General features: G+C 44.7%; 1 protein-coding gene across 4 annotated transcripts in view; it reads left to right on the top strand.

The window, feature by feature from the left end:
- KIF13A (kinesin family member 13A) overlaps positions 1-13,012 on the top strand; it is an 836,323-nt gene that overhangs the window by 349,498 nt on the left and 473,813 nt on the right. For all 4 annotated transcript variants that reach the window (XM_078687977.1, XM_078687975.1, XM_078687976.1 and 1 more), the window contains one exon: positions 10,954-11,041. In XM_078687977.1, coding sequence (XP_078544103.1) covers positions 10,954-11,041 — 88 coding nt within the window. The remainder of the gene's footprint in view (positions 1-10,953; positions 11,042-13,012) is intronic.

Raw genomic sequence — 13,012 nt, 5'->3', positions numbered from 1 at the left:
GACAGCTTTATATAGTGAAATACTTCGGTGTTGTGCTAGTAATAGCTTAATTTAGGCCCACAGGCACTGAAACCATCTTAAAGGGGTATGTGCTTATTGGTTCTCAGCCTGTTGTAGGTGGGAGAGTCCTCTGGCAATGAAACGCTGAAACAACTCAAACTCTCCGTTAAAATGTACTGGCCTGCATGGATGCATTTATTAAGGATGTGGGCGATTTTCTAAGAAGGTGGACACAAATATGGACTGTAAACAAGTGCAAGCATGCGCTTAATGATAAATATCAGGGACCTGGGCGGACAGAAGGAGCTGGGCAGGTAGGACGCGTGGAGTTGGAGCAAACATGAGGGTGAGTGCAGGGTTCCCTGCAGCTGGAAATCGTTCGGTGAAGAAGGGAAGAAACAGGAAGCTGGGGTGAAACAGTAGGCGAAGATGGAACAGACAGGAGGCAGGGATACAGAAATGAAACTAGACGGTTCTAAATGTAAGCAGTGCCATGTGCTGCGGCAATAAGAGGGCGGAAAGGACGGCCGTGGGAGGAGAAGTAGGAGAGTGGTGCAGGCGGGGGGGCGGGGAGCGGAGCCTTTGAAGGGAAGAATGGAGGAGCATGGAGAGGAGACATGTCAGTTGGAACGCAAAGAGGACAAGCTTCCTTCGTTTGCTTTTGAAACAATTTAATTTGATGATTCTGTTCTCAGTCATGGCACAAAAAATCAAATTTCAAGCAAAAAGTTTAAACTTAGTAGGACCAATAAGACAAAATTCTCTGTATCCATAATTTTTGCAATGTAACAAGCATTTTGACCGATGCTGTGCAATAAAATAGGGGGGAAAAACGTATGTGATCAAGCGACTGTTTCTGGAAATGAAGCGGGTTCTATCTTTATCTTTTTTGTTTACCAATAAAAATAAAATGGCAATTTGGATCGGGGGAAAAAACGAGTTTAATTTTAGTTGCACAAAAGCACTTTCTACACAGTAGAGAGGCCTGGCAACAAATTGCAGTTTCTGAGCCCACCTGAAAAATAAAAAATGAAAAAAGAAGGTTACTGACTGCAAGGGGTGGGACAAAGCAACTTGGAGTGTGCTAACATGGAAGTCACAAATAAAGGCGCTTAAGGCTAAGCCACTAGGAGGAAAATATATACAAACCAGCTGGGAGAGACGGGAAAAGCAAATTAGAGCTTGGAAAAGGGGGAGATGAGGGAACAACACAGAGCACGGGAGAGGGGTTGTTCGACAGAGGAAGCAGCACACAAGCGAGAGAGACCTGTTGATGTAAACATTTTAAACAAGCTGTGAAACGTTCAAAGTAAGGCAGCAGTGATAAGTGGAAAGGAAAGCCGATATAAAGAAAAGCAAAGCTGCCATTAAAATGAAAGTGCGACATGGGGAGGCCGTGGGCAGCAACAGCAGGGGTGGGAGGGGGAGGAGAAATGCGAGACACGGCCTGGCGGCCATGAAAAGTGTGAAGAGCGCGGCCGCGAAATTAAAGCCTTTGATGCAGCAGGGGGCGCAGCGGATCCCTTTGAAGTGAAGCTGCTGGCGGCATGTGGTGATGCGAGGCAGGCAGGCAGGCGGATAGAAGCGCGTTCACGAGACCACATGCACTTCTGGAAATCCGTTTTTTTGAGAGCTTAGTTTAGCTCTTAGTTTAGCCCCTATAGTCTCGCCTATTAATCCCTGCGGGATATAATAGGCGAGCCCTAAAAAACCAAGAATCGAAGAGGAGTGTGAAATGAGAGAACGGAGCACAATAGGGTAGCCTTGTTAATCATGTGTAATAAAAAGAAGAAGCAGTTTCTCCCGGCCTGGAATAATAATCTGATTGGTGCTGCTCTCGTGTTTACTAATCCAGAAAAGACCGCTCCCAGGCTTCTGTGGCAGGCTCGCGATGGAAGCTTAGGCGGGGAGACAAAGTCCTATTTTATTGCACCTGTGCAATTGTGAGAACCTCTGAAAAAGACGTCCGTAAAAACAACCGGCATGGTATTTGCAGGCTGCCACGCCGAGTAACAAGCATGGCCTGAGATGATAAACTCTGGACCCTCATTGGTGAGCTCCGATACTTTGGGGTGATATTGTACATTGTGTAATGTTTCAAAAACAAAAATTCAAAATGTGGTTACGTGGATTAGGGGGCGCTGCATCTCCGGTTGTGTGGACGCATTGCGGGGAGAAGTAAAAGCAGGTATCTTGAAGGGCTATAAATCGGATGAAAAAACTAGAGGGTTCTGTCCAGAGAGTGTGGCCGATATGATTAAAGCCATGACTTAAAAAATGCGTAAACTGAAAATCTGTGCTAAGCATAGCACACCGCCAGACTGGTATTTTGCTGCTCCTCACACTGCATCCAGATTTAGAATACAACACGTAACATTACAACTACAACAAGCCAGGGCTATTGGCTTTGTCAATGCTTGTCTTGTGTTATAGCGTTCGTTTGGCTGATCGGGCTGCACACAGGCTAGCAGTCTGGACTTGGCAACTAATATAAATGGAATATTACAAAAGTAATAAATACCTAAAAACTGAGTGCCATGACCAGACGAAAGTAAACAACCTGATGGCATCGATTACCCTGGTTTTGAACTCTATATGAATGGAAATCCATGTATATTTCATAATGAATATTTTTACTTTAAACTACTTATTTTACCTGAAAATGCACCCTTTCCATAACTCTAAGGAGTTGAGGTAGAAACCTTGCTAGTTTATTATGAGATCACTCTGCGCACCTGCTAGTACTGAAACAAATGAAAATTAAATGTGCACTTTTGCTGCTATAGCCTACGAGGGGTTGGGCGCAAAGTGTGCTACCTCCAGCTGTAGACCAGGTATTTACCAGCTTGATTTACTTCCTCATAATTGCCCATGAAACATCTAAAAATTTGGATACGGATGGTTAGAAGATGAGATATTAAACCTTTTGGCATGTTAGTCACTAATATTTGCCACAATAGTATGAATGGGAGCAAAAATACACTTGCTGCGCTGTGCAAATTTTACTTGCACTATAGTATATTTTGCACACGTTTTGCCTTTTCGGTGTTAATGGCCCCGTTAGTGTGGTTAGAAGGTAGAATATTTATTCAACGCGAATGGTGGCATTTGTTATTTAGAGTCTATTGTATTTTTCCTTGCTACTCTGACTGGCGGATTTATCGACTGTCAACTTCTTGTAGCAATGCAACCTAATCAGAACAGGAAACAATTCTTGCCGACGATCCCAGTTCTCTTAGTTGGGGCTGGCTCTCTTTTGAAACTTTGCTTTCTAGCCACTAACCCCGTCATCGACCATCATTCATGGAGAGTGGTGACAGGCGTTACTAAGTACTACACGTGTATAACATACACTACAATGAGCCCTGCTCTCCGAAAACAGGTATTAATGTCCCTCCAACCAAATGATTGTATTGACCTTAAATGGGTGTAGAGCTGATTTGCCCACCAAAATGTGAAATTGTAATCTTCGGATTGCGAGCGGATATTTACAATGGGAAGGACATCAGATGGGAGCAGCATCTAAGTGTTTTCACGATGGATCCATGTTCAGCTTCCTGAAGCTAATATTCTTTCTTTTGGGGTTTTAAGAAGAGGCACCTTAGCAGATAATAAAGAGCTTGTAGTGGTGAGCAACCTTTTCATGTATAAAGGGCCGCTCCAGAGAGAAACCAGGAAGTGCATTAACAAGGCCTGGTTGTCTAATATTAATGGCGCTAGAGTGCAGAATTATACAGGCCGGACTGAATAACCTTACCATTTAGTAAAGTAGAAAGGGTTTTCCGGCCTCTATCAATTGACTCTCCTCACTACATTTAGCGAGTTATGGCTTTTTGATGAAGTAGGACAAGACAGCGTGCATAGGGGAGGGTGTAGTGGGGGTAATGAAGACACATTTCAGCAGGATATCATGACAATAGATTTGAAAACATAATTAAGTCTACATTTTAAACATGTGGGGATGATAGGGATGGGCGTGAGCTTTAAAACAATGGGGATTTCTGATTTGAAAAAACGCATTGTTCATGCAAATAAAGCACTGCCCTCCGTTTTTTCAAAGCCTCCATGTATATACAAATATAATTTTGCAACCGAGGCAAGCTGGACAGTTTAGTAACTGTTCGCAAACTGTGTTTTTAGAGCATCAGAGCTATGGGGTTCTGCTCGAGGGTACTGTAAAACTAAAATCAATTAAATGTGTAATCAGCACAGTGCAACAGATGCCTCTTACAAATTAAAAAGCCAGTCTGGCTGATGAGCAAATGCTGACCTGTGGGTAGACGATCTTTGGAATTGAACCCCATTTGTGTCCAGCAGCGTGGCATTTACCATCTGTTACCGTGCAAGGCTAGCGGCCTCAAGCTCTATCTCTTTCCGGAACAGCGCCTATCACTGTTGGACGTGTGTAGTCACAGAGAAAAGGCCGAGTCTTCATAGCAAGCCCTCTACTGAAATGGAAGGTGAGGTGCCTCGCACTGAAAAGAAACAGCGCTTTTGTGAAACGTGCACCAGAAGAGCCTTGACAGCGTGGTGTGCCGCGCTGGAAGTGTTTGCCAACACATGAAAATGAAACAAGCGGTTGCCATTGCGCAAATGGAAAAAAAAGTGCTTACCAATTAATTGAAGGAGACAGTATAACGCCACAAGGAGAAGATCCAGTCCTGATGGGCAGTCCCAAAAGGAGACAGGGCGGTAACAAGGAGGGACTAAGAGGCCTCATTATCAATCAGAATCCAGCATTTATCAGGGACGATGACGCCATCCAATGAAAAATATGGGCGGGGCTTCCACACCACTTCTAAAACATACCCTAGTACAACATGGCTCGCAAAGTGAGCAGCGCATGCGCTGCAATGCTAGGCCTGACCTAAACAAGCATTTGCAATGCAATAGGTCTCGCATTAATTAAGTTTGAGCTATTGGCATTGCTAAATATTGCAACACCAATTGCAACAAAAGTCTATAAATTGTAGGGCAACAAAATGTGGATTTATTTTTTAGCAATGGTGGCATGCTGCGCTTTAGATGAATATGTTTAAAAGTAAAGTGCGCCATACTGCAATTGCTCCAATAGTTAATTGTGGATGCGTTAACAATTGATGTGTGCACTGATGGCTGGTGGTGTGTGTGCCTGTAGAAATTGTGCATTTATGGGTGGTGGTGTGTGTGCCTGGTAGAAGTGTGCACTGCCGGCTGGTGGTGTGTGTGCCAGGTGAAAGCGTGCACTGTCGGCTGTTGGTGTGTGTGCCTGGTGGAAGCGTGCACTGACGGCTGGTGGTGTGTGTGTGTGCCTAGTGAAAGTGTGCACTGACGGCTGGTAGTGTGTGTGCCTGGTGAAAGCGTGCACTGACAGCTGGTGGGATGTGCCTGGTGGAAGCGTGAACCGACGCCTGGTAATGTGTGTGCCTGGTGGAAGTGTGCACTGACATCTGGTGGTGTGTGTGCCTGGTGGAAGTGTGCACTGACGGCTGGTGGTGTGTGTGCCTGGTGGAAGCGTGCACTGACGGCTGGTGGTGTGTGTGCCTGGTGGAAGCGTGCTCTGACTGCTGGTGGTGTGTGTGCCTGGTGGAAGCGTGCACTGACGCCTGGTGGTGTGTGTGTGCCTGGTGAAAGCGTGCACTGACGCCTGGTGGTGTGAGTGTGCCTGGTGAAAGCGTGCACTGACGTCTGGTGGTGTGTGCTTGGTGGAAGCGTGCACTGACGGATGGTGGTGTTTGTGCCTGGTGAAAGTGTGCACTGACGGCTGGTGGTGTTTGTGCCCGGTGAAAGCGTGCACTGACGACTGATGGTGTCTGTGTCTGGTGAAAGTGTGAACTGACGGTGTGGTTGTGTGTGGTGTGTGTGTGTGTTGTTTGTGTGTGTGTGGTTGTATGTGTGTGTGTGGTTGTATGTGTGTGTGTGGTTGTATGTGTGTGTGTGGTTGTATGTGTGGTTGTATGTGTGTGTATGTGTGTGTGTGTGTGTGTGTGGTTGTGTGTGTGTGGTTGTGTGTGTGGTTGTTGTGTGTGTGGTTGTGATTGTGTGATTGTGTGTGTGATTGTGTGTGTGGTTGTGTGTGTGGTTGTGTGTGTAGTTGTGTGTGTAGTTGTGTGTGTAGTTGTGTGTGTAGTTGTGTGTGTGTGTAGTTGTGTGAATGTGTGTGTGTGTGTGCGTAGTTGTGTGCGTAGTTGTGTGTGTGGTTGTGTGTGTGTGGTTGTGTGTGTGTGGTTGTGTGTGTGTGGTTGTGTGGTTGTGTGTGTGTGTGGTTGTGTGTGTGTGTGTCCTCCCATTTGCTGCTTTAACAAAACTGTCTTCCTATTGGCTGCTCCGGTTACTAAACTGAGCGAGGAGAAATTCGAGGATGTCGGATTGGTCACTTTTGAAAACAAGAGACAATGGGATGACCTTTCACACAGTAGCAGCAGGAGGCTGCCATTGGCTAAAACGGGAGGCAATAGCCTATGGCAAAGCTTCCGCACAGAACACAATACCATGGACCAGGTATTGTTAACATGCGGTAAGCCAGGGTCCATTCACGATAAATAAAAGTAACGGTTTGGAAAGAGAATACAAAAGAAAATCCTCCAACCATCATTCACGCAGGCCTCATTCTGCTGCCGCTACCGACAGCTAACATTAGCCGATAATACTCAAGGCCCTCAATTTCATGAGTTACAATTGTATTTATTTGGTGTATTTTTTATAAAGCGCGGACATTACCCGAAGGTGTCAGAGCACTGTAAATCAGACGCCAACGTTGCAAAAATGCACCCCTCCCCCCATGAATTTATGTTCAAAATACTTTCTCAAAATCTCCCTCTGGCCTGTTTTCACATAGTGCATGTGCGTTTTAGTGGTGTAAGAGAAAGGCCCTTCTCCCGAAGTATTAAAACATGACGCGCTGCAGGACTGTTTAGTCATCGCACTGCATCAAGCATCCCCCCTCCCCCCCCCCCCCATCCCTGGGTGCGGTACTAGCCGCTTGGGGAGGATTAACGATCCCATCAATGGCAGTGAAGTCTACAGCTGTGTGTGGGGGTGTAATAAACGGGGTGTTCAATGGTGCCCATTGCATTCAATGGGCAGGTACTGATGATTGTCACTAGTGAAAGGTCAGCCCGGATTACTCACAGGAAGTGCGGTAATTAGCACCTGGCATCAAAGTGAATGGAGTGGGAGCTCTGCCCCTGCCTGTCAGTTCATTGCGGGAAGGGGGGGGGGGGTGAGTTAATCGGTCAGGTCATTAGAGGAAGTACTTCAGGGTGTGATGGGGGGGGAGGGGGTGATGCATCACTCTGGCATAAACGGATTTTGCCTTTCCGGGTGTCTCAGGGTGAGTCAGTGTTAAGGTTGTGAAGGGTTGGGGGTGCGGGCCGGCAGGTGCGCTACTCAAGTCGGGACGGTGGTTCCTGCGTGAAAAGCGTGTGACCCGATGGGTTAGCCATGGACATGCGAGAGAGTGCAGGATCAGGAATCAGATTCCCTAAAGGTGTCCAGGGCGCGCGCACACGAAGATCAGTCACTGGGGTGGGGTGAACAGATAGGGAGCGCCGAGAGGGCCCATCCTCATCCATGGCAACTCCATCCCATTCCAACTCATGTCATTCAAAAGAAAGAACAAGTGCGTTCCAAACAGCAAAATACAAATTGGGCGGCACACTATGCTAAGCACAGATTTTTGGGTTCGCTATATTTTATGCCACGTCCTTAATTACATTGACTACACCCCTTTGAGAGACCCCCTAGTTTTTTCATCCCACTTAAAGTCCTGCTAGGGAGACATTTTGAACCCAGCCTGCTTCAGCTTCTAGCGTGTGCTCTGTGGTGGTCTTAAACACTTTCATGTGTCACATCTTTATTCGCGCGGTTATTAAAAACCATTGCAATTATAGAATGAAAGCAAAAGGGCATTGGCAGTTCACCAGAGCTTTCAGACATTTGTATAACCGTAGAAGGACATTAAAACGTCAGAGATTAAAAGTGGACATCATCTGCAAGGCTCTTTTAGTGCAACTGAGAAGGAAAGTGCAGTTTTCAAAACACCAAACCTTCTGGAGAGTACATGCGGCCGTGAGACATTCTCAATTAAAAACTAGAAACTAAACAGAATACAACAGCTTCCCTACAGAAAAACTATAAACAAAAATCCCCCCCCGGCCCTCACTTACCTACCTCCGGCCGCTGGAACACGCTGTGACGCACACCGCAAGTCGGCCTGGAGCGCGCCTCGGCAGAGACGCGGGAGGACAGGAGCGTGATGCGCGTGAACGTGCACATTGACGTTCCCGCGCGTTCACGGACCTGAGTCGGCTCGTTCACAGGTCTAGAGCTGCTCGTTCACAGCTCACACTCCCTTGGCAGGGAGGAAGGTGACTAGAACTCGCTGGCGGGAGCGCTTCGCGCTCCAACGCCAGGCGAGCCCTAAAAAGGGCCAGACTGGCTGTAGCGGGCACTGGGTGTTACTCTGGTGGGCGCCGGCTTTGGACCCCTGGGGGAAGTTTTCGTTACCGGGGGCCGATTTTGTAGCATAGCTGCAATATTGGCCCACGGTAACAAAGGCAGCTGCGGTGTCCTCCTCCCCCTGCACCACCAAACCCTCCCCCTAAGACAGCCCAACTCAATTGACATGGCCGGTTTGCATTCCTTGTCCGGCCCTGACTGTAGATACCAAGGCGTCAGAGAGTTGGTCAGGTATTCCCTGATGTTTCAAAGCAGTCCAAACAAGGCCCCGGTCCATTGAGTCAAATGCTGTTTCGAGGTCAATATCAGTTATAGGGGGCTTTTCTTCAGCATAGTATGCATAGTGCATATCAGGAAGGGCCTCATTGCATATTCAATTGTGCCCACACCTTTCCTGAACCCGGCTGTAAACCTGCTGGGATATTTTCACTTTTGACCCAAGCTTGATTTCTGTCTAAAATAAGTTTTCTGTAGATTTTGCCTACTTCATCTAACAAGAAAATCCAGTGTCCGTTGGCTGTATCTGCATGAGTTTTGTTCTTATAAATGGGTAACTGTAACCAATCTCCACAAGCTTGGGACATAGTTGTAGACTGCAGTAACAAATTCATATAAGATTGGGGACAACAGGTGCACCCCGTCTTGATGGGCATCTGTGAGGACTCTTATTTGGGCCAGGTGCCTTATTTGATTTAATATTTTGGCTTAAGATCGCATATCTGGCCTCCTCATGGTGAATTCCAGATCTCAGGGGTTGATCTCAGAATCATTTCTGCTTGTTCCTTGAAGGTCGGGGAGTAGGTGACTTTTGGGTGTTCATTTGATGCCACACAGTATACTCTCTGTTTAAAGCGTTTGAGGCTTTCTGAGCCGTCCTTCGTATGCATAGCTCTGAAATTAATAAGCCAGTCACTGGCCTCTACTCCTAGATCTAAGTTCATTGGACATCCTTGCATCCCCAAGTATCTTTAACATTTATGGCTTCCATTACTGCATCCCAAGTCCGACCACACGCCTGCTACTGTTTATTATGGTCTAATACAAATATAGGTATAACATAAAATAAATATAAACATTTATTGACTTAGTAAAATGCCTGTATGATAAATCTCATTATTGCTCTGAGGTGAACACGCGTAAAAAAATATCACACGTGACACACATCACTCAAAAGTTGCTTCAGTATTTGCTGTAGATGTAGATGCTGTAAATGTGAAAATTGTTGCTTGAGGGCCTCATAACATACAGTGCAAGGGTAAGCAAAAAAGCTGCATTTAAAGATCATGATTTGTTTAGCTCCTATGTCACAATTAAGGTCCATACATTTATTGTATTTCCAATTGTACTCTAAATATCACTCTGTTACATGTTGCTGTAGAACATGCTAATGTGATAGTAAATAAATTTAAATGCGAAAATGATCTAGGTCAGTTTGCATTAGCTAATTTAGAAACAATTGCATCTCTAATGAAATAAAACAGATGTTTTTCGAATTCACTTTCTTAATGATATGTACACATCACTTTCTGTAAAACAGACTCAAAACAAACATAGAAACCCATTCCTATTTTAAAGAATATTTAAGGTTTCTCAGTTTGTGTTAATCTTAGTTTCTAGTCTCTTGCCGTTCCCTTCAGCACACAGACCCGTCCCAACAAAATAATTGAAAGTAGCATGGACACAATTTTGGAAAAGAGGCGTATAGTGACGCAAGAACCACACACAGTTTTCACACTTTACTTCAAGAATCAGATTATAGCTAGCTCTCCTAATGGACCTTGCTCCTCCTGCGGATCGGTACTGACAAAATCAATTCTCCGTCACTGGTTGAATCGGGGAAGAGAGAACATTCCATGCAGGAGCATAAACCAGTGGCTGTTCTACCACTGACTCCTCCTCCATCCTTGGCGAATGGGGAGGTAGCAGGGGACATTTTGAGGGGACTGGGGAGGCTGCATCGCATAGTTGGGTAGGAGTAGGAGATGGAGAGAGGAGTTGAAAAGGAAGGGAGCAAAACAGAAACTGAAAATACAGAAATGGCAGACCACACTCTCACTATGTAAGATGTATATTTATCCCGCAGCTGTCCCTTACAGGTTTCTTTAAACCTGTTATGCATCATTACCACACCAAAGCACAGAAAGATCGGCTAACAGAAGAGCCAGTCTTTGAGACTGACTCTTATTTCAGGGAAATATTTATGTTCATGTTCATTGTATATGTCTGTGATTCATCCTTTCCAGATGTCCAGTAGCATTAGTTATTATAATCAATATATACGGATTCAGTGTGGGGAGGAAACCCTTTAGCCCTTTAGCTTTTCTAGTTTCTTCATATCTTTTATGCTATAACCTGCGCATAAATTCCCGTTTTCAATAGTGTTTTATTTTTTAGGGTTTTTGTCAGAGATGAAATATCTGCCTGTTAACACTGAGCCAATTAAGGCTAAAAAAAATCTCTTTTGCTTTGTGTACATTTTACGTTGCTTCCACTAACTTCACCTTCCTGCCACAGGAACCGCCAGCCCCTCAAGGTTCGAGAGCACAAAGTATTGGGACCATATGTGGATGGATTGTCTCAGCTGGCTGTGACTAACTTTGAGGTGAGTCTGACAGTTTCAGGTGCAGTTATGCATCTCCTTGTCTGCTCTGGGGTTCTCCTTTGAATCCTGAGCTATGTTCAGATTCAGTCCTTTCATGTGTGAAAGATAATCAAAAAATTGTTTTTCTGTCCTATAAAGGTAATCATAATGATACACTGTATTTGCAAGTTTGCTTTTCATTTGATGCACATAAACTGAACATTTGTTTTGCAAGATAATACAAGTTATGTGTTGGTTTACAATTCTGGAAACAGTAATTTAGATTCCTAAAATCTGAATCCGTTTCACCTTAATTAATAGGTGCTTTTGAATTTAAAAAAATCTGCCTCTCGATCCTCTCTGATATAATAATCATGTTTTGTTTTTTGATTGCACATGCCTGCCTGACCTTAGTACAAGGCCTCAGACTAATGGGTTGCCAAAGGATGCAGTGGCCTTGAAGCCTAATATTGTAGACCGCAATCTAAGCAGGGCACAGTGATGACAGTATTAAGTGCATCTCTGCAAACGACCCGATGACAAAATACAACTGTCTGTGTAGTACGCTGTGCATCAGCATGTTGTGAATTATGCAAGTGCCTTGGTGTAAAATACAATGTTCAATCCATCAGGCAACTGCACCCAGCCCTCTTTGTGAACCTCCCAAAGACATCCCCACACTACACTCTCTCTTGCTAGCGGTCAGCAAGGGCAGTAGTAATAGCAAACAGGCAGAACCAGTGGCTAATTTGTAAAATAAATAAGTTAAAAAAGTGGACACTATGAGAACCACTTAACATGGATTTTAAAAAAAGGGGAATGACAATAAAAATACCTGACATTCAATATTGACCAGCAAAATGAATACATAGAGACAGAAAACAGTAAGACATTGAACTTGTACAATACTAAATGTATATTCAAACTCAATTTATGACACCAATGTCATGCACACTACAATACAGTGTATCAACAAGGATATCCGAGTCATGAATTATACTGAAGAGTGCGTTGACGCGTTTCAGTGGTTTCCCAAATTTCTATCCACCTTTATCAAGACTACAATTGATATCTGTCATGGTACAGGGGTCAATATAATCTCCCTCTAGAGAAAAGGGAGCTGTTACGTTTCACTCCTATTCCCGCTTCATCTTTTAGTTGTATTTTGACGTTGTTCTAGTTAGCATGTGAAGTTGCTATTCCTCTAAGTCCGCTTTTGAATGATGTCAGACTTCCATATTTTCCGGTGTCAATAAACTAATACTGGCTTCATATATCCATTTAAAAATTTCGTGTCTCCAGCGAGTTGCAAGTAAAATATCCTGTTTCGCGAAGATTCTACGCAACCAGAGAAGCAGGCAGTCCTTCGCGATCTAAGAGTGAGACAATTCATCACGTCGCAAGGACATGACATAAGCGCCCCTGGTTATTTTAAAAGTAAAGGAAGGTGTACCACGAAGCGTAACCACTCGGAGCGACTGCAGCCATTGCTCAAGCGCCCCAGAAACAGGATATTTTACTTGCAACTCGCTGGAGACACGAAATTTTTAAATGGATATATGAAGCCAGTATTACTTTATTGACACCGAAAAATATGGAAGTCTGACATCATTCAAAAGCGGACTTAGAGGAATAGCAACTTCACATTCTAACTAGAACAACGTCAAAATACAACTAAAAGATGAAGCGGGAATAGGAGTGAAACGTAACAGCTCCCTTTTCTCTAGAGGGTGATTATATTGACCCCTGTACCACGACAGATATCAATTGGAAGGACATCAGAGGAAGGAGCAAAGGAAGATGGCCGCCTGGTAGGAGCTCTAGCCCGGAGCTCCTAGTGCTGGGGATCCCTTCATGGAATTATGCCTGTTAGCACGCATCACCTTCGGCGATGAAAACAAGTAACTGGATCGTAACAAGTAACTGGATTAAAAATAAGTAACAGGATTTAAAAGTAACTGGAATCTCGATATGAAACACGTACCTGCAGCA

This window comes from Lissotriton helveticus, chromosome 4_1, assembly GCF_964261635.1.
Source record: "Lissotriton helveticus chromosome 4_1, aLisHel1.1, whole genome shotgun sequence".
NCBI classification, from domain to species: Eukaryota; Metazoa; Chordata; class Amphibia; order Caudata; family Salamandridae; genus Lissotriton; species Lissotriton helveticus.
Note: the sequence above shows the minus strand (reverse complement) of the source record. Positions and strands in the feature narration are given on the sequence as shown.